The 24,993-nt window shown below is 35.7% G+C and overlaps 3 protein-coding genes across 5 annotated transcripts; 2 read left to right on the plus strand and 1 right to left on the minus strand.

The window, feature by feature from the left end:
- Positions 1 to 3,154: 3,154 nt before the first annotated feature.
- LOC120003340 (putative pre-16S rRNA nuclease) lies at positions 3,155 to 5,821 on the plus strand. 3 transcript variants are annotated; one of them, XM_038852292.1, is made up of 7 exons: positions 3,155 to 3,426; positions 3,525 to 3,785; positions 3,871 to 3,930; positions 3,997 to 4,109; positions 4,622 to 4,690; positions 5,403 to 5,454; positions 5,567 to 5,821. In XM_038852292.1, the coding sequence occupies exons 1-7, from the start codon at positions 3,424 to 3,426 to the stop codon at positions 5,696 to 5,698; spliced, it is 690 nt and encodes a 229-aa protein (XP_038708220.1). In that variant the 5' UTR covers positions 3,155 to 3,423; the 3' UTR covers positions 5,699 to 5,821. The 3 variants fall into 3 exon arrangements, with proteins under 3 accessions (XP_038708220.1, XP_038708221.1, XP_038708219.1); XM_038852293.1 differs by having other exon boundaries at positions 3,157 to 3,426; positions 3,500 to 3,785; XM_038852291.1 differs by having other exon boundaries at positions 3,160 to 3,426; positions 3,510 to 3,785.
- Positions 5,726 to 7,889, minus strand: LOC120003338 (SPX domain-containing protein 3-like). The gene is made up of 3 exons (XM_038852290.1): positions 7,544 to 7,889; positions 6,518 to 6,683; positions 5,726 to 6,416 (listed from the first exon to the last, which is right to left on the minus strand). Exons 1-3 carry the CDS (start codon positions 7,787 to 7,789, stop codon positions 6,049 to 6,051), a joined length of 780 nt encoding a protein of 259 aa, XP_038708218.1. The 5' UTR covers positions 7,790 to 7,889; the 3' UTR covers positions 5,726 to 6,048.
- Positions 7,890 to 15,476: 7,587 nt separating this feature from the next.
- On the plus strand, positions 15,477 to 19,285 carry LOC120003655 (vesicle-associated protein 1-2-like). The gene is made up of 5 exons (XM_038852670.1): positions 15,477 to 15,746; positions 15,889 to 16,316; positions 16,405 to 16,569; positions 18,902 to 19,102; positions 19,190 to 19,285. The coding sequence occupies exons 2-5, from the start codon at positions 16,206 to 16,208 to the stop codon at positions 19,283 to 19,285; spliced, it is 573 nt and encodes a 190-aa protein (XP_038708598.1). The 5' UTR covers positions 15,477 to 15,746; positions 15,889 to 16,205.
- Positions 19,286 to 24,993: the final 5,708 nt, after the last annotated feature.

Raw genomic sequence — 24,993 nt, forward strand, 5'->3', positions numbered from 1 at the left:
AAAATTGCGGGTCTTGCGCTATGAAACATGCACAAGATTAAGGTATCTGTAGTGACAAAAGCATTACATATATATAAACTGTGTAGCACCATGAATCCATGATCATTTGATTTAACATTATCCGGGGAATTCAAAATTTTAATCAACATAATCCAAATTGAAAGGTATGCTATGCCCTGCAGAGTCTAGTCACTACAGCTCCCTTCATTTGATAATTCCCAGGATAGAATTGTTTTGATTTAGTGTAATTTGGAGGCTTTCACATCAAATGCTTTAACCATCCATAATCATGTGACAATTATATTATTTTAACACAGTTTTATTACAGTATTTCTGATTAATACAATTTCTTATTACATTGTTTCTAACTAACACAATCTCTTATTACACTTTTTTGAACGTAATTACATTGTTTAAGTGTTACAGATTTTTATACACAATTTCAAAAATAATCTAATTAAGAACGCCTAGCCGCCTAGGTTAAACCTATCAACAATGGGTTTTTATGGAAACAATTTTACATGCAAAATCCGAATATGTAAATTAATTTTTTTTGAAATCTAACATGTAGTATGAGAGACAAAACATTTTGAAGTTTTGTTTAAAATAAGAAAAAGTAAAAAAATTATGATGTTATCTTACTGGGTAAGCATGCCACATAGTAAAAAAATAGCATGTCATCTTACGGATAATTTCATTAGGGATACGTAGAGCTACCATTCTTTAAATGGGTCGCTCTCTATGAAGCATGAACTGCTAATATCATGTACCTTGTATTAGTGTATATGTTCATTGGCCTTTCACTAAACAAATTGGGCAATGGATTTACAGTACCCTGGAGGGCCAGAATCTCTCAATTATCAAATGGGTTATGCTACTTTTAGTATTAAACCATCAGCTCCTGTACCTAGATTTTTAAATTAATAATAAAAATTATTATTATTATTATGGTTTTAACTTTGAAGGAAGAAATAAGTAATTGAAGGTGAAGAAATGAGCTTGAATGCTTGAGCATGCATGCATGCATGCATGTGAACCCTTAATTTTGGTATTGTAAAGTCATCGTCAATATTTTTTTTTATTTATGTTATTTTAATAAGTTGTGTCCCCGCAATCTTTGAGAAGAAAAGTAGGTTTTGGTTGATTCTTTGGTAGGATATGCAGCAATAATAATGAACAAATATTTTGGCAGTGCAAGATATTTGATAATATGATGTAATTGTCTTCTTGTGGCCACCATCAATACATGTGAGACTATATATCATATATGCACAAAGCAAGAAAATTATCTACTTACATAGCTTGTATTCTTCTTTAGTTTCTACTTCACATATTTCCCTCATAAAACTCGTCGATCTAGCATAATACAGTCAAGTGGTTTATAAGCAACGCCCAACTTCTCTCATATTGAAAAAGCATTTTCTGAACCTAAGAATTATTAGAGACGACCCATGATCAACAAATCTGTGTGAGGCCGTGTCCCATAATAGACAATATCTTCAATGTGTTTTGGGTTGAAATTTCAACAAATCCACCAAAGATTCTAACTCTTCTCATTTCTAGCGGGTCAATATAGATATATAATATATATAATCTATAATTAACAAATATTGAGATTTGAGATTATTTTCTTAGGCAGTCTAGAGTTGTATTTGTTTTTCACACCTATGATTAACAAATTATTGCCTCTAATTTAGACCAAGGTAGTGTTTGTTCAATTTGGTTGTTTTGTTCTAAAAAAACTTTTAGACTTGGAAAATATACTATAAAAGACATACTTTTTTTCGTTTTTTTTGAAAGACTCATATATCACACACACGTTAAGCCATGCCTGACACGTTAAGCCATGCCCGAGGGGCATGAAGGCCACCACAGCGGATAAAAATTACCCAAATCCCAATCCCCTGATGAGAATGGAACCCTGAACCTCAAGATTCTAGATAGACAACCTGACCAACCAAGCTACCTCTCATTCTCTATAAAAGACATACTTGGTTATACCGCAATGCTCGGGAAAAAGTAAAACACATGATAAAACCATAAATACATAAGAGAAGTTGGTCAACAAATATGATCAAATTTGTTCAACCACAAACTAAATATCGACCCAAATGTCCAAGTGGACCAAGTCCAACTATACTTTGATTGACTTGACTAAGACCACGGACGCCACGATTTTAAGAGAGAGAGAGACTATTAGAAAGATAACAAACAAAGAAAATTTAAGACAGACTAATGGTGGCCATTTTTTCAGTTTTTCAGTCAAAGGACGCATTTCATTGTATGGGTCAAAAATCGTCCCCGTATAAATGCACACTCTAAAATCCATAAGCTACAAATCGACACTACAAGACTCACGAGAGTCTAAGTCGTGTAGGCCCACGGCTTAAAATCTAGCTGACACTGTTAGACCCACGAAAGTTTAAGTCGAACTTGATAGGCTCATGGCCCAAGTAAATTGAAAACTAAACCCATGAGAGTCTAAACTCAGCTCAACAAGACCCATGAGAATATTGAACCATGCTCAAAAGGCTCATGAGAGTCTAAGCAGTCTACAATGAGGCCCATGAGAGGCAACTCCAACATACCTACAGAAAGGGCTCAGCTACTCCACAAAGGTTCAAAGCCCACCGGGCCAAGAAGCTCCTTCAAAGGTCTTTGGGCCCAACTAAAGCCCAAGGCCCATCAGTCCGGTCGACACGTACTAATCACGTGATCAGACTACTATAAATATATGAGGTCTCAAATTCATTAAGGCTCTCAACTACTTGAAGTATCTTGATGTTCCTCTTTCTAAAAACTTTTCACTTATCTCGCTACAAACTACCCTACTCGTAACTGACTTGACCGTTAGAGCTTTCTCAACTGGCATCACACTGGTGTCCAAGCTTCATGATCTACATCTAGTGTAATCTTGTAGGGTTATCGAATGTCTTGATAGATTTTATATTGATTTCAAATCTTCGGGTCTACATTCATCACCATTGACTTTTCTGAAAAATATAGTCCATGGATGTAAGTATGTATCTCCTGTAGCACCAAAGCATTGTCATTGGGGTATCATCTCAATAATAAAATATTTAAGGAGTTGGTCGATTTAAGTTTACAGGTTTCTCGTCTTCAAAAAAAAACAGAGAGAGAGAGATGGGCCTCACCGTTGCAAATCTAGGCTGGGCCGAACTACTTATTTTGGCTCCACTCTGCCGCAAACCCCGTCACGGCCCACGCAACAGTAAATCGACACAGTTGTTCACCTGCAGGCTGCAACCTTTTCGCTATGTAACGGCTGGAAACTTGGAAGGCAGTCGTAGTCTGGTAGAAGCTAAGCCTATCTCCGTACCGTTTTGGTCGCTGTTTAGTGGAGCTCGTTGAGAAGACGAAGGCGGCGTCCTCTCGAATAGAGCCCCAGCCGACTCGCTTTCTATGGTAATCAATCCCACTCCGCATATTCCTTGAAAGTTTGAACTTCCATGAATATGTTTCCTGATTATTGGAAAAGTTCATTGTAGAGTCCTTTTCTTCAGTTGCCGGAACCAATTTCAATTTCTCCGAGCATTTGCGCGAAGGTCAATCATGCCCATCTTTCTCTGCCAATATTTCCAAGTCCACGCCGTAATTACGTGCCAAAAACAAGGGCATTGTCGTCCTCCGAAGAATTCCCTCCAAATGCGCTTCGCCGGAAGCAGGATCCACAGTGGAGAGGAGGGTTCAGTTTAGGAGTAGATTTGGGAATGTCACGCACCGGCCTGGCTCTTAGCAAAGGCTTCTCTGTTCGCCCCCTCACAGTAATTATCCTCTGTTTCTCTTTATTTCTCTTCTCCAAAATTTCAGATTTCTAATAAATGGAAAAATCGAGCTATTGTTTGTTAGGTTTTAGAATTACGAGGACAAAAACTGGAACTTCGAATTCTAGAGATTGCAGGAAATAAGGTACAAAATCTGTTTTTCAGTGGTTTATTTGTTCTAAAGTGTGAAAAAACTAAGCAAGAAATATAGGAGGCAGATGAGTTTATAGTTGGGTTGCCAATATCTCGGGACGGCCAAGAAACGCCACAGTCCAACAAAGTCCGTAGTGTTGCTGGAAGGCTTGCTATTCGAGCTGCTGAAAGGTTAATTCTATATTTGAGAATGTGTTTGAATATGAATCTGAGTTTGGTGATGTTGGTAGTTTATCTTACATATGATCATGCTGTTGAAATGCAAATTGAAGAATTCATAGGTATGTTTATCTTTCAGCCTGTTTGAGCTGCTGAAAGGTTCATTCTTTTGATTGTGTTTCTGAGAATATATGAAATTGAATATGAATATGAGTTTGTGTTTCATGCTAGTTTAGCTTATGTATATGGGGAATTATTTTTTGACATTATTTAATAAAATACATTGATAACAACTTTGTGCGGATATGTTGTTAGTCTATCCCATATGTAGATGTTCTGAAAGATTCAGATCGTTGTCATCTAGTTTAAATCAATCTAGCTTTAAGAAATAAGGTGAAATTAATCTGGATTTGTTTTGTTTTCACCTAATAAAGGAGCTCCTCATTTCCTTATTAACAACTTTATGTTTTTCACCTTCTGTTTTGCTTCAAATTTTTTACTCCTAATTCTACTTTAACATTCAGGGGTTGGAGAGTATACCTGCAGGATGAACACGGGACGACGTCGGATGCCACAGGCCTTATGATTGACATGTAATTACTGGGTATTTTCTTGAATAGATTAGAAATGGGTCATTGTACTCCTTCTATCTCCATTTATGCATGCTCGTCTCTCGTTCTTCATGGGAATCAATTTTATTATCTTCCAGTATATCTGTTCTTTGTTTTCACCATAGTTTCCATATTGTTTGAGCACGTATTGGTTGGTGTCAGTTGCTGGAATGCACATCATAATGAAATTTACATTGTGAAACTCAACGGGGAAGATAATAGACTCATTTTTTAATTAGTTGAAACACAAAAACGGGGGAGGATTCAAACACCATGTTGAACTTTTGGTCAGCCCAATGTTCAAAGGATTTGGAAATCTTCTCAAATATGAGAGTTAAAGAGGCATTGCTTAGTATAGGATTCTTTATGCTACACTTGATTTTGGCGAAACTCTTTAAGAAACAAATTTTTTTGGTCTTGTCATTTTTATACGCCAGAGACTGTGTAGTCATTTAGCATTCTTACTCCTAGGCACTTTTTTTTGTCCAGTTTTTCTGTTCTTCAGTTTTTGTTGCATTCCTGTTATGATTGCGTTTGTGGAATATTTAGTCTTGCATAGTAGAAATGGTGGCAAATACCTTTAATCACAGGATTATTCTGAAATGTCTTCAGATGAAACTTGCCAGTCAATGACATGAAATTAGTTTAATGGAGTAAACCAAAGATTGCAATAACCTGCTTATAATTCTCTCAGGGGCCTCAGTAAGTTGGCTCGGCAAAGAAAAGGTGACGCCTACGCTGCTAAGGTATGTAACTAAGTCTTGTTTCTGGTGCCAGGAAATGCAGAGATGGTGTTCTAGACTTCTATTGCATTTATCTCTTTGTTATTCTCATCACCAAGCTTTCTCTTGGTTGCAGATTGTATTAGAGAGATATTTTTCAACATCCGGTATGGAAACTGAACTGGTACTCCCCAACCCCAAGCATGTGGATCTACTTGAGAAACTTCGGAAGGGTCCTCCCAAGGACATAGATTTTGTTCTAGAATAATTACATTGTTGATAGTTGTCGTTCTTTTTTTTTCTTTTTTCTGGATTGTTGATGAACTTATGGTAAATCATCCTGGTTTATATGTATGCCCCGCGATTATTGAAATTTTCATTTGAAAGGGAAGAGAGAAGATAAAAAGGTGATTAAAAGTACAAGAAGCTGGAGACAATTATTGATTACTGTCTAATGGAAATTGCAACTTGCAAGTTCTATCCAATGAACATTGTATTACAAAACTCAAAAGAAAACTCTAAAGATTCCTTAGCCATATTTGATTGCTTAATGTATCAGTATTTCAGTACTAATTGACTGCTATGTTGTGTGTCATCGTGGGATGATCAGCAAATCCCTCAGAGAATTGGTATGGGAGAGTTGAGTTGTAATGACAGAATGAGATCAGAGTCTGGTAAATTCAGAGGAGGCAGAGAGAAGTGACTGTAAGTAGAGCTGCCTCTTCTGATCTCTTGCATTGTCATTAGAGCTGCAACTGTGTTCCTAAAAATCCCATCTCCACCAACTGTTATTGCTTCTTTTCTTTCTTTACTCCCCTCTTCTTGCTCAGCTGGAAAAACTGCATCAATGGTGTTCTCACATTCCTTGACAAGTCTTGACACAAGATCAGTAATGAAAAATGGCTGCTGCACAACTTTCTGAATGAACGGCAACCGCAATAGACCGCCCGTTCGCTTGTCGTACTTCTTCAAAATCTTAGCCAGTCCTGTAAAAGTAGTCAAGATTTCAGCTTCAACTATTGAGTTGGATTTCATGACATTTAGATAACTTGGTTTGCAGGTTATGTTTAGGTATCATATGGAGTACCTGTGTAATTGATGTTGCTGTAGTTCTCTAAGAGAACCATTTCACCATGGAAATTGACAATGTCTTTTCTAATTTTTTCCATTTCTTCTTTATGATCTGCTTCTGAAGGCTGGTTTCCATTTGGCCCCCAAGTATCAATCACACTCTGGATCCTATGTTGCAATTCCTGCATCCATTGATACTTATATTAATGTGTTATTATTGTTGTTGTTAGTTAGTTAGTTTGCTAAGAATTAGTCAAAATTATTAACAAATTTCAAATAATTAACAATCACACATGAATTGATACCAACCACCCATAAATTGTCATAATACTGATGATTCTGGTACACTACGTTTGTGTGTGACGTACCAAGACAACTGAATATTTTATCCACGTAATCTATCTCGACACGAATCAGGAGAATTAACATATTTGTGAATAATTTCGATAACATCAAGACATTACGACGTTTTATAAATATTCTCAGATACTCAATTTGTCCTGGTCGTTATGCGGAGACAAGATTCCAAGTCTATTCTCCCGCTCAATTTTACCACTTTGAATTAACTAAAAAAAATTTCCAAAAAAATTTCTTCTAATTAAAAAAGAAAAGTTCTATCAAAAACATTACTAACTAGGACGTTTTATAAATATTCTCATATACTCAATTTGTCCTAATCGTTATGCGGAGCGGCGACAAGATTCCAAGTCTATTTTCCCGCTCAATTTTAACAGTTTGAATTAACTAAAATAAATTTCCAAAAAAATTTCTTCTAATTAAAAAAGAAAAGTTCTATCAAAAACATTACTAACAACTCCATATGATTCTGAAGTTTTATTGAATTTCAAAAAGTAGCCAAAGAGAATTCCAAATCCTAAAACTCTTTCCTAGCTAGGATTGGTTAATTCCAAGTCCCCACCACCCAATCCACATAACCAAACAGAAGATACATACGGGACCCACTTAAAATTCAAATTTACAAAGAAAAAGAAAAGAAGAGCAAGGTTGATGGATTAATTAGTAATTAGTAATTAGTAATTACCTTATGCCGGATAATGAAATCCTCTTCTTGTTCCATGAAAAACGCATTGAACTTGTCGATCTCATTATCCAACGAGTAGACGAACTCCGCCTCTGATTTCCCGTACTCGAGCGATCCACTCAACAATGGCGGAGCCGAAGAGATCAATTTCACGAGCTTCTTGAGGTCCTTGTAGGACAAGAACTTGTCTCGCCATTCCGGCAAGGTCTCCTGAATTTGCTGCTTCAATCTCTTACCGAATTTCATTGGCAATCGATCGATCTCTGTCTGTTTTTTGGGGAGCAGAAGTAGAGGAAGAGCGATGAAGAGAGAGGGTATTTAATAGCAAGAGGCCACTGGTTGAGAATATTAGAGAGCATATGCTTGGCGTGATAAAGAAACGTTGAAGTAAGCAATCGAATTTACCAGCATATTCGCTTTAATGAAGACCAAACACAAAGCAGTGAAAAAATGACTTACAGTGCTAGAGAAGTATTGTGGGAGACTCTAATGTTACACAAGGTATGTCGGATTTTGAGTGCACCAAGAGATGACGTGTGTGTGTGTAGAGGGTTGATGAAATGGGTCCCGCTTGAAAATATTAAATAAAATACGGAGAGAATTATTCTGGTATTATACTGTAACCATCTGTACTGGATGTTTGGATCGAAGTTTATTAAATTTGGCATTTTTAAACATGATTTTTAAATAATTAATTACATTACAATGCAACCAAGTATTTAGCTTTTGTCGTTGTTATGTTTGTTTAAGATTTTTGGTTAATGGTGGAGGCAATCACGAGGACAAATGTGATTAAGGGTAGGTACATGAGTTTCTTTTTCTTTTTGTCTGGATGAAATTCACCGTCGAATATTCGCATCACATTTTGTTGTTTTATGATGTTTTTAATTTGTTATTTCATATGTTAGTATTGTTTGATTAGCCTTTTATGTATATATAAAAGAAGGATATTGCATGTTTAATTTATGGTTTTCCCTAATATTTTGGGCTAAAATAATCGAATATTCACATCACATCACATCACATCACATTGTTGTTTATGGACAATATTTAGGGTTATAAATAGATCGAGCATTCGTCAAGCTCGACTCGTTAAGAGCTCATTCGAACTCATTTGATAAGTTTAATGAAAACAAACACTCTAAACTCGTTTTTGTAAATGAGCTTATTAAGATCTCATTTTATGGTATATATGTAAGTAGTTTGTTATGTTGTCTATTAAAAATCATGAAAAAGACTCCTATATGGTTTGTGAACAAATTCGCAAATGTTGGTTATCTTAACCAACATAGCTCAAACAAGATTTTATTGAAACTCGTTAAGAGCTCGGCTAATGTTCGAACTCATTAAAATCTAAACGAACATAGCTCAAACACCCCTAAGGGCTTGCTTGGATTGATATTTTACAGAGTTAAGTGATGGATGATCAATTTCACCTTGCTTAGATTGGAGAAAAGGGAGTTAAGTGGGGTGAAGGAGAGGGGAAGTTCTTTCTCGCTTAACTCTTCAACTCAACATTTCTTAACCATCAATTTGGGGGTTTGTGAGGTGAGAAAAAAGTTTATTTTTATTTCCTAAATCATCCATGAAACTCTCTTACTCATTTCAACTCTAATAAGGGTATTTTTGTAATTCACATCTCTTGACGCTCCTTAACTGATCTACCTTATATCAAGTAAAGGTAATCCCCACCCTTGACTTTGCTTTAACTCTTCATTTTTTAATCCAAACAAAGCCTAAAAGCTCGTTTACATTCCTAACAATACTATTAAAAGGGAGAAAAACAACATTAGCATTTGTAAATTAAATTCTTGTGTAAATTATTGTGGAATTTTCATGAAAATGAACTTTAATTTCCAATTGTGGTTCCTATCCATTACTTCCAATATAATCTCAAATAAACGATCCTCTTGGGCTTTTTACTAATGAATCATTGCAGTGCGAATGTGAATCCCTCGAAATATCTCAATTAGAATATATGTATTTATTAAAAAAAATTAGTAGTGTGATTAAAAACTCTCAAACTCATATCAAAATAAAAATATATAAATAAAACGATAAGAATTACAAAATAAAAGGAGACCAACGTACCAAGTTCGTACAGTGTGATTTTCCTGTTAGTATTGAAAATCAATCCAACCGTTCTACCAAACGGACTCGTAGTCATGATTGTCATCTACTAAAAACCTAAACCTTCTAGAGTTAGCTATATTTTTGAATTTTATCCAATTATGTAAGTCAAGTAATCTCAATTGAGTCATTGGCTACCTAACACACAAGATGGACCTAACGTGGGAATCCACATACTCAAAATTAAGAAGTTAAATTAATAAAATATTATGCGTATATTAAGTTATTACAACTACATTAAGTTATACATGTAAGTCATGGACCTAGCTTTTTGTTATTTCATATTTAGTATTGTTTGATAAGATGAAAAATTTTATGTACGTACAACTTGATAGAACGACATTGCATGTTTAATATATATGGTTTTTACAAATATTTTTGGCTAAAATAGTCAAATATTCCCACCATAATTTTTTTGTTTATGAATTATGTTGCTTTTTGATAATCAGGTATTTGATAATGGGAAATCTAAGCCAGATAGTCGAATATTCCCATCATAATCAGGTATTTGATCATGAGAAGTCTAAGCCAGATAGGCCCCAAGGCTCACACCCGTTCGGCATTAGGCCCACAAGGGTCCAAGTCATATGGTCCTTAATAACTAGATTGCAGCAAGGCCCACAGAGGCCCATTTGCATCTTGAAAGGCTCTGAGCCCATAAATTCATGAACCTCCCTACAAGTCTTGGGCCCAATCATGGGCCAGGGCCCATTCGTACGATCGTCACGTGATCCAGAGCACTATAAATAGTGGAGAACCCCTCTTCATTTACTCTGTCAACTACTTGGTATCTCTCTCCCCCTCTCTGTAAAATAGTCATTCACTTCTCTCACTACAAATTACCTTCCCGTCGTTGACTTGACCGTCGAAACTTCCTCGACGGTGTCTAAGCTTCACGGTCGACTTTCTTGTGATCTTGCAGGACTATTGAATGTCTCCTTCGACATTACACATTGATTCGGGTCTACAAATGGTATTCATATCTCTAACAGGGTAGACACGTACGAGTTTCTTTTTTCTTTTTTGTCTGTATGAAATTCATGGTTCGAATATTCGCAAACGTAGCATGTCCGTAAAGGACGGTTTGTGTGGCTGCCGTGGGTTGTGACAAGAAATGAGAGTCAATTTTGGATTGTAGGGTTTTCAATAATTTGTAGAGATAAAGAAAAGGGTAATTAAAGTCAATTGAGTCTAATTCCCTATCATTTTCCATACCACAGATAAAGAAGGGGGTAATGAGAGTGATGACTTAGGGTTTGATGATTTAGGGTTTTCCATTGGATTTGAAAAGTGATTGATGATCAATCCATCTGTTCGCACTTCCTCCTCCTGGTCCTGCTACATCTCTGCCTAGTGCCTAGGACGACATTTTTTTTCTTGACTCAGCTCGGAATGAAAGGATTTTCCTCCTAATTGCTTCTTGCTAGCGCAGGAAATATAACTCATTTTATGCCTTAAACAAATAAAAGTAAAAGCAAGGCCCAAAGAGCTCGCTTGCTTCTGTAAACAAATCAGAGGACAAATAAATTGAAAGACAACAATAGTAAGGCCCAGAGAGCACACAACCATTCATTGCCATGTTCGATCTGAGTACAATCGAATTGCTAAGTTACAGCTACTCCTAAATTAAGTTACAAACTACTCCTAGTGCGAAGAAAAGGTAAAAGGGACAACAGTGTGTTGTGGTCGCGGACCTTTTGCACAGTGTTATCTTCTGACTTTTATACATATGAGAGGAGTTAACGGTAGTTACCATCCATCGTGTCCCAAAGTTCGCGATCAAAGTCAAGAGGAGTCACAGCATAGAAAGGTGGGCATCTTACTTAGCAGGCATTATGGACTGACTGAGAGCAGGGATGGATATTCTTTGAAAGCTAGGGCTTGGCATGCGCTAAAGGGTTACCTCTTCGCTGTCCTAAGGGAAAAGAAAAGGCATGGATGCCCAAGTGGATAGCCTAAATGAGTGGAACACTTTTCCAAAGAACGAAGAAAGATTTCCTTTATCCAATAAAATAATACCCAAAACTGCATTCGAGCTTTCTTCCTAAGTAACGGGACGGGACTGAATCGCACCTTTCTCGGGTAGCCCTTCCAAGGAAAGTAGGAGTTCAGTAGGTCTTCCAAGCGAAGGGATCCACTTGGTTGTTCTCTGAGCTAGTAGGTGTGCGGTACTAAATTGGTATAGATAGATTCTTACATATTGTTTGACCAATAAATTGAATCTTTTAAGTTTTTTTAGAATTCCTTTTTTTTTTTAAATATAATTGTTTGTTGGAATTTTATTTGAGAAAAGAAAAATATTGGTATGTTAGGTAGATTTGACATGTCACATGTGTCGATTTTTTTTTTTGAAACAGAAAGGCTAGAGAGATTGGCCTGAATGAAGATGCTAGTGTGATTGGGGAAATTCGGAGCTCCATTGAGGCTATTGGTTCTCTCATAATTCAGTATAGGCCGGCGAAGTTGCAATATGGTTGCTCATCACATTGTTAATTTTGCATTAAGTTATTCTAATTCTTGTGTTTGGAGTGCAACACATGAGCCTTTGTGGTTTCAGAAAGTTGTAATAACAGATTTACTGTCTAATAATTAGTAATAAAATACAATCTTTCCTTTCAAAAAAATGATTAAAATAAAAATATTTTATATGTGTCAATAAATTAAAAGTATCAAATAAAAACATTTCATGCATTAATAGGAGGAGGAGACCAAAGTATGGCCCTTGTTTTTGAGTCCAACACATTACCAAACAGGCGGGAAAAAAATGTGGGTCTTATCGTTCTGTTTTCATGTCGGAGTTCTAGGAGCGGTTGTAGTGTTTGGCATGGGTTCGGTCACGCGAAAAAAGTTGTCGCACACGCCAAGAAGCTACACTTAATAGTGGGTCTTTTTGAGCGCAGGTATCACACCTTTACTTAATAGTTACTTTTTTTATTAAAAGAATATGGACCCATGTTTTAACAAATTTTCAATTAATTTTGTTTAAGATTATTCAGTTAACCTTTTAACATTTTTAATGTTTTTTAATTAATTTTAACGTTTTAAAATTATTTTAAATAGTTTTACATAAAAAATTTATTTCTAAAATATTTATAATTGTTAAAATATTTATAATTTATACTTAATTTAATTTTAATAATAAATTATATTTATTGAATTAAGTTATAAAAATCATAAAATTTAATTTTATAAAATTTATGATAATACATTTATTCAACAACTTATCTGCTAGCACCTAGCATCAGGTTTTATTTCGTCAAGCACCTCATAACATATTACATAGCCTTAAAAATTTAAGATAATACATTTATTTAATAATTTATCCACTAATGTCAGTTTTTAGTTCGCTAAACATCATAGCTTTAAGCTCAATTCTTTTTTTTTTCTCCCATAACTTTTTTACTAACATTGAAAATCAATCCAACCGCTCTATCAAACATACCCCTTATCGATAAAGGGACGTTGAAATAAATAAGCAACCGAATTCACGTAGCAGCATATTCGGTTTAATTAAGAGCAAAGCAGTGGAAAAATGACTTGTCGGGAAGCTATATGACAAATCCACTTGGTCTAATTTCGTTTCTTACGTATATACTGACATCATATCATATGATGTCATCAATTTTTGATTATGAGGAAACTACTTAGAATCTCCATACAATCTCCAATCTCCATGGGATTATTTTGAAATGTTTTTTTTTTCCCCTTCGATTTATGCTCTTATTAAATAACACATACAGAGAGTATTATTCTGGCGTTGAATGAACCATTTGTATTGGATATTTGGATATGGTGATCTGGGTTTATTTAATTTGGCATTTATAAACATGATTTTTAAATAAATAAGTTCTCTTGAACCTTTTGAATATGGTGATCTGGGTTTATGTAACCTTTTTAATAGTTTTTTTTTTTTTAAACCTAAGCTTCAATTGAATAAACCAAAATAAAAAAAATTAATGCTGTAATTAATTTTGTTAATTGATACTTCTATATATGGTAAAATTTTATTCCACTTTTTTGGATTTTGGTTTCTGCATTGGTAAGTAACGGGATGGGGGAGCTGAAATTGTCTTTCCTGAAATTATATGAAAGTTTTAAATCTTGACCATCCGTTGTATCTAATGGATGAGATTTAATCATGACTTATTAAATTAAAAATCAAGTTAGGGTTTTTCTTTTCTGATTTTCTCCTTAGTCCTTTCTCTCTCATCTCCCCTGGACAATGACTCCGAGGTCTGCGACGAAGATCTCCGATCTGTTGTCGTCGGGAAAAGGAGCTCAAATGGGACTCCCGAATAAGAAAAAATAGGGACTAATAGGATAATGTAAATAATAGGTCCTTTGAGTCAAACCCAGCCTTTGAGTTTGTAGCTAGGCAGCTAAGCCCCTAGTCCCTAGTAGTTCAGTTCAGGTCAGGGCATGAAGCTACAGGTTCTATTTGCGGTCGTGAGACAGAGGTGATAGTGTTTTCACTTCCGGTGATTGTGTATTTGGACTCCTCACCTAAACACAAAAGCGCAACACGGTACAATAAATCCTGAACACTTGGTTATTTAATTCATGAACCAGCACTAGTAGAGCTTTTGATGTTCGGCATAAATCTTTATTTTTCTTATTATTAATTACACTCCATGCGTGCACCTCATGTTGTTGTTGTAGTAGTAGTATGATCACGGTTGGACAGCTACACGGGGAGTAGCTCTGTAGCTGCCATCCTCCTGTTGAGACTCGAGAGTGTTCGCTTCCATATCTGCACTGCTTTTGGAATAAATATTTTCCGATGCTGGAATCCGATATATATGGGGACAGTTAGGCCCCAAAGAACAAAAACAAAGCGACCAAGCAAGACCGGGAGAAGTGGTAACAGCAAACAGATAGCAGCAAGAGCACCGAAAACGACAGCAACATTCACAGAGAGCTTCTCAAAGTACTGCTGCGGGCGAGATTGCAAGATGGCTGGGAATGATAATGCAAAACAGTAAATGATGACGGCAGCGATGAATGTCCACATGCTTCCTGGGTTTGTGTGAAATGGCGTCTGACTTATGCCCTGCATGTGCAGTGCAAGTAGTGCGGCAAGCAGAGGAACTAAAAAAGTAAACACCCTATGTACACTGCCACAAATTAAGCCCATGATGATCGCAATTAATATTAGTGAACAAGAGCTGGAGATTGGAAAGTAAAAAAGACCAGACCAAACCTCTTTCCTGGGTTGCGTGGATGAACATGGTTGATGCAATAGATCCTTCTCATTGCCTTCTTTCGAGTAATCAATCCCTTGTCGTCTCAAAATTTTGCTCTCTCTTGTCGTCTTAAAATTCTCTCCCATAACAATATATAGGAGAACATGCCTATCTAATGAAGGAAAAGAAAGGTTTCGCATTAGGAAAAAAGCAAAAAAATCGCATTCGTTGTCACTCTTTTTTCCTAATGTGAAACTTCCTTTTCCCAAAGGAAGAAGCTGACGACAATATTCGCCACGTACCTGAGAGAGCGACTGACCACAATATTTGTCATGTACCTGAGAGAACGATCATGTTCTGCTAGTGTGTGGTTCTATAATTACCTTGTCAAGCCATTTGCATTTTGCATGTGCCATCCACCAGCTTTAATTTCTTCCTTTTTCATTGCATAACAATTGATCATCAACAGAAATTGTACTTAAATCGAAAATTTAAGAAGTCATTCAATTACTATTTTGCTAGAAGGTTTAGTACTTAAATCGAAATAAATTGATTCATATATAATTGAATTTTTTTATGCTTTTTTAAAATGAAAATTTTCCTCCTTCACCGTCGGAAGTTGTTTTCCCAAAAGCCGATATCAACAAAAGACGAACGGTAGGGTCCCTCGTTTTGTCTCTTTGGATCTAAATTCTGGAATTACTCTTTTCAGAATCTTCGATCTCTCCGTTGCTGTTGAACCGGACTGAACGCTCACTACGGTGCCGGAGAATCGCGACCCTCGTTTGAATTCGTAATCGTTGACGTCGGTGGCAGTTCTCTCGCGGTTCGAATCGTGATGAGTACTGGCGAGCTTCTGAATATCGAGCCTAAAGAGCTCCAATTCCCATGTCAGCATCTGCGACATTTTTTTTGTTTCTCTAATTTTCTTTGCGAAATTGTTTTTTCTTTTGTTTCAGATCCCTGCATTCGTTTAGAATCTCAAGGTGTTCTGAATTTTGATGTATTTTTTTGCCATTCTATTTCGAGAAGTTGAATTGAGGAAGCGGATCTCTTGTTCTCTACAGCTGTTGAATAAGACCGACAATTATGTGGCTTTAAAGGTATTTAAGATCATAATTGTGTTAGACCGAACACTGGAATTGTATTGTCGAGGTCTACAAGTGATGTTTGGGTATAAATCTAGTGCTTTTTTTGTAACATTTTATCACTAGTTGTTTTCTTAGTTCTGTTTTGTTTTCTTTATTGTGCTGTCGTAATTATTATTTTTGTCACTTATTATGTGCTTAATGGGTTACTTATCTCATCATTTAGTGGCAAATTGTCTGTTCTTCTGTTAATCAGCTACAATGCAAGCCCAAAAGGAGGCGCCTTCTGATATGCAATGCAAGGACAAATTCCTGCTTCAGAGCGAGGTGGCAAGTCCTGGAGCCACCGTGAAGGATATCACTCCAGAAATGGTGATTATATAATGATTAGGTTGTGGGAGTTTGTAACTTTTTGATGTCTGACTAGCAAGATAAAAATTGCTTTGCACTTTGATTTCAGTTCAATAAGGAGACAGGGAATCAGGTTGAAGAGTCCAAGTTGAGGGTTCTTTATGTTGCTCCACCTCGACCGCTATCACCCGTACTAGAAGGATCTGAGGAAGACTCTTCTCCTTGGGCTTCAGTGTCAGACAATGGAAATTTGAATGCTTCTGAATATACAGCTGTGAGTATTATTGCACTGGCATCTTAATTTTAATTGGGGTATGGTAGAAATTTCCATATGCATCCCCCCTTCGCTAAACTATGTTGTGATTGTGTATATATTTTTCCCTAGGTTTCTGATATGCCAATTATATGCATATAATTGTGCATCAATTTACATGAAATCTTGCATTGTTTTAGAGTTGTTTTGGATTAATTCTACCTAAAAAGTGTTTAATTTTGTAATTCAGGTGTAAGGGCAATCTTGGAAGAAAATGAGCAAATTGGGGAGAAAGGACCAAGAAGTGGAGACATTGAAGAAATCCGATCGATCGGATTTATGCCCGATCGATCGGAATCCACCGAATCAGAAATGAGACAGTGAGAAAATCCGATCGATCGGCCAGAGCAATCTCGCGATTTTTGAGGCATTTAATTGTCCGAAATTAACCTAAAGTCAAGGAAGGCCAGCTCAAAACGATATAGAAGTGTGAGATAAACGACTCTGGGTTGTGGGGAGTATAAAAGGGATAAGTTGCTAGGTTTTGAGGGGGTTGGAACTTTGGAGAAATTCTCTCAAGCTTGGACGGCAGCCCTTGGGAGCTCAAGCTGGAATTTCAGGGGTTTCATCTAATTTCTTCTCATTTCTTGTATTAAATGACTGCTAATATGGATTTCAAGTTGTATTTCGTGATTATGAGGAACTAATCCTCTAACTAGGGGTCCTAATGGAACCCCTCTTTGAATGTTGAATGAACTTGATTGTTAGTCTTTAATCTCTCTTATTATTGTTGATTTTCTATGGATATACTTATTGCTTTCAAATGCTTGATCACCATTTGAATGATTTTTAGCTTGGGTTGAGACCGGAAGGATAGGCCTAAGGTTGCAAGAATCCATAGAAAACATAAGTTGAATGAACCATAGAAATATAGGTTTATGACTTATGCAATTGTTAAGTGATTTCCATTGATCTTAATGGGTTTACAATGTACTAATCCGAGTGTTAGGAATAACCCGGATTTATATTGAAAACACATTCGATGTATCTAGGAATAGAACTTTGAATAGAGTGGGAAATTGATTGTCAACAACTAATTTGAGAATTGAGAGTTAATGAATCAATGGAGTTCAATTGGATGAGAGGTGGTAAAATTAGGAACCCTAGTGCTTAACTTTCTTGGAAACTAAATTGTTATTTGTGGTTGGTTGATTGTTAAAATTGTTACTTACTTAGTCATCTTTTAATTACTTGTTAGCATTGCATAAACTATAATCAACAATTCGCATTGCCAATTAGTGTAATAATTATTTGAATCGACTTTAAATTGAAATTGCCAAAATATCCTCGTGTGAACGATACTCTACTCATTCTTTATTACTTGTGCGATTTGTCCGCTTGCGAATAATTTCACAACAGTTTCACGATCTCATGATAAGAGACTCAAGCCGCAAGATAACTCGTCGGAGGTACTTCTTAGTTGTTCTTCGATCACATTCATCTTTTCTGGTTTTGAATGGGTTATTCTATCTCATTTTTTATATCCAGTATTGGTATTTAGATGTTTTTTAGATTTGTTGGAAATGTTTCTTTTGACTGTTGTTAAAGCTATTTGTGTTCCTCTCCGGCTCTCCCTACACCATACTAAACTTTCTTACCTATTGATAGACAAACGTAGTGTGTGCTAAAGTGACTGATGTGTTGTAATGTGAAATTTGAGATTAAAGTTTCAATTATGTATAATAGAAGTTAGCTCCCCACTATTATCTTATTCCCCGCAACGCTAGCCCTAATTTTAGTCTTCACACATCGTAGATTCTAACTGCATCTTGGCAGCGGATGCCAGGCATCATGCTGTGAAGAAAAAGTCAGCAGAACTGCATATATTTCAATTCTAAGTCAAATAAATATATAACTTGCCGCAAACAAGACCTCATGGGTTGAAATCCCCCTACCTCTAAATGGATTGCCTAAAACTAAAATATACAAAATATAGCACATGCCATAACTTATCAAAGAAAAAAAGAAGAGTTTTTGTTGGGGGTCTCTTTATCTGCTATCATATACTGTTCTGTGGTCATTTTGGTGCAATATGAGTTCTCTAATTGGGCAATATCTTCATTACATAGTAATTATATTGTCTTTACATGGGTTTTTTTTTTCATGTTATCAATATTATAGAGACATCCTTTGTGGCTTTGATAATGATTTATTTTGATGAATGTCTATTTTTAGGCCTATTCTTACATGTCTTCTGAGTTCTGATTACCTGATCCGATAATTGTCCTCCCTGTCTCCTCTCTCTTTAAGCTGATCGTTGGCGATTTCTTTTCTTTTGTTTTTCCTCCCTTAGGTCGTCCTGTTGTTTCATTTAATATGGAGACTGGAGTACAATTTATATAATGTTTGTGTATACAAATATTGGCTGGATAATTTCGGATACAATTTGATGAATTGTTGCACTGATATTGATCGTGAGACTGGGATGATTTCAAAACTGGCCAAGGAGAAAAATTCTGCGATCCAGCAAAGCAGCAAACTTCAGCAAGAGTTGGTAAGTTATCTTGTCTCTCATGCATCTTCCCACTTTCTTTCTTCTTTTTAATGGGAAAAGTATATTTCCTCAAAAATGCATGTGAAGGAACTAATAAAGGAATACAGTCAAGAGGAAATATTCATAGTTCGAGAGAGAGCAAATATTGAAACTTACCATGTCCACATTATTTACGCAAAATAGAAATTGTACAAAATGTATACTTGTGGAGCAGTACGTATATATCCTAAACAGGGGGAGTAGCTGCGTTGGCTGCCCTCCTCCTGTTGAGACTTGAGAGTGTTCGATTCCATATCTGCACTGCACTGCTTTTGGAATGAGTAGTCTCCTATGCTGGAATCCGATGGATATGGAAACAATTAAGCCTCAAAGGACAAAAACAAGGCGACCAAGCAAGTTCGGGAGAAGCGGTGACAGCAAACAGGTAGCAGCAAGAGAACCGAAGGCGACAGCAACATTCACAGAGAGCTTCTCAAGAAAACAGTACGGCTGCAGACTCATCCAATTGCGGCTGCGTTGAGATTGCAAGTAGGTTTCAAATGAAGATGCACAGCAGTAGATGATCACGGACACGAGGAATGTCCACATGCTTCCTGGGTTTGTGTGTAATGGCGACCGACTTGTGGCCTGCATGTGCAGTGCAAGCATTGCGAAAAGCAGAGGAAGGAGAAAGGCGAACCCTCTATGTACACAAACACATGATGATAACAGTTATATCAGTTAATATTAGTACCTAAAATGAAAATCCCATAGTGTGTATCACTAAAATGAAGAAAAAAATTAAAGTTTCCAAAAAAATCACAAATAAAATAGTATTTAGCATGACGAATGTATCGGTATATATTTTGTTCGAAATTAAAATATATAAAACTCAACATGAAGTTACCAAACTTGTTCTTGGTCACTAAAATTCTAAAACAAATCACAAATGTGTATATTTAGCTTGAGCAATCTAACTATATATTTTTTTTGTTCAAAACAAAAATCATTTATGATTTTTTCAGGAATTTTTTTAAAAAAAATTGTGAAGTGAAAAATGGCTTGATTAAAATTGGAAGGAAAAAAAGGACCAAATTACCTGGTTTCTGGCTTTCGTGGATGGAGATTGTTGGTGTTCCTCCTTCTCATTGGCCCCTTTCGAGTAATCAATCTCTTGTTCTTAATTGGAAATAATGTATTTTCTGGGCCACTCAAGAATATTCTCTCTCTCGGCATCCAAAAAATGCTCTCCCATAAGGGGTATCATCATGTGTGTATATATAATAAGGAAAACTAGATAAAAATATATATATATATATAATAAGGAAAAAAAATATCAGAAGATAGTTGAAAACCTGTCCTCTTACGCTATGTTGCTTCCGAGCTCTTGAAGTGTGTGAATATGGGAGTGTAGTCCAAAATGCCGACTCATGATTTGTTGCTATCTTTATTTATTTTAGAAAAGAAAGGTAAGCCTTTTTCATTTTACAAAATAAGCCAAAGTATTTATATGCCAATTTATTAAATTATCATAAAAATACTCAATTCGTAAAAATGTTTTATTTATTCACGCACACTTAGGATTTGTTTGGATCGATATTTTAGAGAGTAAATTGAGGAGGGTTAAAGATGGGAGTAACTTCACCTTACTTGGATTATAGAAGAGAGAGTTGTGTGGGATGAAGGAGAGGAAAATCTCTTTTCACTTAACTCTCTAAGTTAACATTTTGTGACCCCCTAATTTGAGGGTTTGTGAGATAAAAGAAAATTCTCAAACATCAATAGCTGCGTTTTTAGCACATCAACCCCGATAATACTTTTTTTTTGAACCCAAGCTTCAATTGAATAAACCGAAATAATCAAAATTCATGCTGTAATTAATGTTGATAATTGATACTTCTAAGGTAAAATTTTATTCCTCTTTTTTGGTTTTTGTTTTCCGAATTGATAAGTAACTCAGTCCACATTATTTATGCAAAATAGAAATAGTACAAAATGCATACTTGTGGAGCCGTACGTATAATTTGCATGTGCCATCTACCAGCTATAATTTATTCCTTTTCATTGCATAACATTTTATCAACAGAAATTGTACATATATATAAATTGAAAGAAAATTATAAAAACTCATTCAATAACTAATTTGCTTGAAGATTTTAGTACTTAAATCGAAATAAATTGATTCAAATATAATTGAATTTTTTTTTATTCTTTTTTAAAATGATAAATCGTTTGCTAAAATTTTCCTTCTTCTTGCCAAAGAGACTTGTGAAGAAAGGCCCAGCTTAAGACTTACGCTTGGATTTGAAAAGTGATTGATGATCAATCCATCTGTTCGCACTTCCTCCTCCTGGCCCTGCTACATCTCTACCTAGTGCCTAGGACGACTTGTTTTTTTCTTGACTCAGCTCAGAATGAAAGGATTTGGTACTAAACCATTTGTGGCATATAAGGATAGAGAAACTTGGAGCAGTTCAAGTTTTAATTTATTATTATGTGATGTAAATAGATATGTTATATGATATGTTAATTTGTTTTCTAAAAAGGAATGGGAATAGGAAAAGGAAAGACATCAGATAATTCATTCACAGTACACAAAAGCACAACACAGAGAACAAGAGTACAATATATATAGCACTAGAGCTATTGATGTTCAAGTATATATAAATCTCTATTTTCTTATTATTACACTTCATGGGACGAACCTCATGCATGTTATTATTGGCTGCCCTCCTCATGTTGAGACTTGAGAGTGTTCGATTCCAAATCTAACTTATATTTTCGTTCAAAACAAAAATTAAATTCAACCTGAAGTCACCAAAATGTTCACTTCCCTAATGCTCTCTTCTTGGACACTAAAATGAATCCCTTGAGGACAACATTTCCCAAGCATTTTTCTACGATAACAATCGCAGGAAGTTCCTGACTTAGTTCTTGACCCGAACGAGTATTTTTTTAATCGACTTGGATCGTATTGATTTTTGGTTTTTCGACAACCATGAGAGTATATTCTAGGTGAAAGAGACCGACTAGGAGAAGAGCACTACTGTTGATCTAAACTTCCATTATTCTTCACTAAATTTTTATTACCATCAGTGCAGATTCCAACTTGTCTCACTACCCGAGCTCATTTTCGACGAGTTTAGCTTCCAACAGACAATTTGGACCCTCCTATAAAAACAATGTAATAGAAGTCTGATTCATTGAGAAAACAATGTAATAAATGACTGAAAAATTTTAATAAATATTTAAACAAGGTAATAAGAAGTTGAAATAATGCAATAAGAGGTTGAAACAATATAATAAGAGTGAGCAAAACAATGTAATATGAAACAATCCCTTGTCGTCTCAAAATTTTGCTCTCTCTTGTCGTCTCAACTGGTGGCGGGGGCGGGGCGACCATGATCCGCCCCCGCCCCGCTCCGTTACCATCCCTAGTCTCAAGATTCTCTCCCAGAACAATAGGAGAATATGCCTATATAATGAAGGAAAAGAAATGTTTCGCAATAGGAAAAAAGCAAAAAATCTCATTATTTGCCACTCTTTTTGTCCTAATGCGAAATTTTTTTCCCGCAAAAGAAGAAGCTGACGACAATATTTGTCACGTACCTGAGAGAGCGATCATGTTAGTGGGCCCGTTAGCTTGTCGAGCCATTTGCAATTTTGCATGTGCCATCAACCAGCTTTAATTTCTTCTTTTTCATTGCATAACAATTGATCATCAACAGAAATTGTACATATATAAATTGAAAGAAAATTTAAAAAGTCATTGAATAACTATTTTGCTAGAAGATTTTAGTGCTTAAATCGAAATAAATTGATTCATATATAATTGAATTTTTGTTTATGCTTTTTTAAAATGAAAATTTTCCTCCTTCTTGGTAGAGAGACTTCTAGAGAAAGGTCCAACTTAAGACACTTGGATTTGGAAATCGATTGATGATCAATCCATCTGTTCACACTTCCTCCTCTTGGTCCTGCTACATCTCTGCCTAGGACGACTTCTTTTTTTCTTGACTCAGCTCGGAATGAAAGGATTTGGTACTAAACCATTTGTGGGATATAAGGATAGAGAAACTTGGAGTAGTCAAGTTTTAATTTATTATTATGTGATGTAAATAGATATGTTATATGATATGATATGTTTGTTTTCTAAAAAGGAATAGGAATAGGAAAGACGTCAGATAATTCATTCACAGTACACAAAAGCACAACACAGAGAACAAGAGTACAATAAAATTCTAAACACTTGGTTTTTTAATTCATCAATATAATATAGCTCTAGAGCTATTGATGTTCAAGTATATATAAATCTCTATTTTCTTATTATTACACTTCATCGGACGAACCTCATGCATGTTATTGTTGGCTGCCCTCCTCATGTTGAGACTCGAGAGTGTTCGATTCCAAATCTGCCATGCTTTTAGAATTAGTAGTGCCCTATACTTGAATCCGATGGATATGGAAACAATTAAGCCCCAAAGGACAAAAACTAGGCGACCAAGCAATTCCGGGAGATCGAAGCGGTGACAGCAAACAGATAGCAGCAAGAGAACCGAAGGCGACAGCAGCATAGTCACGCAGGCTCGTCCACTTGCGGTGGCGTTGAGGTTGCAAGTTGGTTGCACAGCAGTAGGTGATGACGGACACCTCGAATGTCCACATGCTTCCTGGGTGTGTGTCAAATGGCGACCGACTTGTGGCCTGAATGTGCAGTGCAAGCACTGCGACAAGCAGAAGAGGAAGGAGAAACGCGAACCCTCTATGTACACAAACCCATGCTGATTGCAACTAATATTAGTCATCAAAATGTGTGTGCTCGTTATGGTCACTAAAATGAAAAAAAAAAAAATTAAAATTTCAAAAAAATCATAAATGTGTATTATTTACCATGACAAATCTACCGATCTATTTTTTATTCAAAACAAAAATTAAATTCTAACGTGAAAATGTGCCCGTTTTGGTCACCAAAGTGTTCTCTTCCCTTATGTTCCCTTATTGGTCACAATAATAAATGTATATATAATATTTACCTTGACGAATCTAACGGTACATTTTCGTTCAAAACAAAAATCAAATTCAACCTGAAGTCACCAACATATTCCCTTCCCTAATGCTCCCTTCTTGGACAGTATTTAGCCTGATGAATCTAACGACATATGTTTTGTTCGAACTAAAAATTGAACTCAACGTGAAATTACCAAAATGTTCAATGGTCCCTTGAGGACAACATTTCCCAACCATTTTTCGACGATAACAACAGCGGGAAGTTCTTGACCCGAATGGGTATTTTTTAACCGACTTTGATCTTACTAATTTTTTGTTTTTCGACAACCATGAGAGTATATTATAGGCGAAAGAGACCGACTAGGAGAAGAGCACTACTGTTGATCTAAACTTGCATTATTCTTCACTGAATTTTTATTACCATGAGTGAAGATTCCGATTTGTCTCACTACCCGAGCTCGTTTCCGACGAGTTTAGCTTTCAACAGACAATTTGGACCCTCCTATAAAAACAATGTAATAGAAGCCTGATTCATTGAGAAAACAATGTAATAAAGGACTGGAAAATTTTAATAAATATTTAAACAAGGTAATAAGAAGTTGAAATAATGTAATAAGAGGTTGAAACAATATAATATAAGAGTGAGAAAAACAATGTAATATGAAACTGAAACAATATAATAAAATGTTTAAAGCTGAACAATGTAATAATTGTTCCAGATCTTATTACACGGTTCATGAAAACACTATAATTAGGAACGACCAGATGAAACATATCGATAATGAATCTTGTTGAAAAGAGTTTTATATGTCGATTTCGAATATTTAATTTTTATGGAAATCAAAAATATATTTTGAGAGATAAAACATTTTAAAATTTTGGTTAAATAACAAAAATAAAACAAT

This window comes from Tripterygium wilfordii, chromosome 8 (genome assembly GCF_013401445.1).
Source record: "Tripterygium wilfordii isolate XIE 37 chromosome 8, ASM1340144v1, whole genome shotgun sequence".
Classification (NCBI taxonomy): domain Eukaryota; kingdom Viridiplantae; phylum Streptophyta; class Magnoliopsida; order Celastrales; family Celastraceae; genus Tripterygium; species Tripterygium wilfordii.

Bases quoted from the DNA above. Each gene is read 5' to 3' on its own strand.
- LOC120003340 (XM_038852291.1), top strand. The intron at 3,931-3,996 runs GTACAAAATCTG...CAAGAAATATAG, and splicing joins TAGAGATTGCAGGAAATAAG to GAGGCAGATGAGTTTATAGT. The intron at 5,455-5,566 runs GTATGTAACTAA...TCTTGGTTGCAG, and splicing joins GTGACGCCTACGCTGCTAAG to ATTGTATTAGAGAGATATTT.
- LOC120003338 (XM_038852290.1), bottom strand. From the start codon at position 7,789: ATGAAATTCGGTAAGAGATTGAAGCAGCAAATTCAGGAGACCTTGCCG. The intron at 6,684-7,543 runs GTAATTACTAAT...CAATGGATGCAG, and splicing joins ATTTCATTATCCGGCATAAG to GAATTGCAACATAGGATCCA. The intron at 6,417-6,517 runs GTACTCCATATG...CTACTTTTACAG, and splicing joins CAGCAACATCAATTACACAG to GACTGGCTAAGATTTTGAAG.
- LOC120003655 (XM_038852670.1), top strand. From the start codon at position 16,206: ATGCAAGCCCAAAAGGAGGCGCCTTCTGATATGCAATGCAAGGACAAA. The intron at 16,570-18,901 runs GTGAGTATTATT...TTCCTCCCTTAG, and splicing joins ATGCTTCTGAATATACAGCT to GTCGTCCTGTTGTTTCATTT. The intron at 19,103-19,189 runs GTAAGTTATCTT...ATGCATGTGAAG, and splicing joins GCAAACTTCAGCAAGAGTTG to GAACTAATAAAGGAATACAG.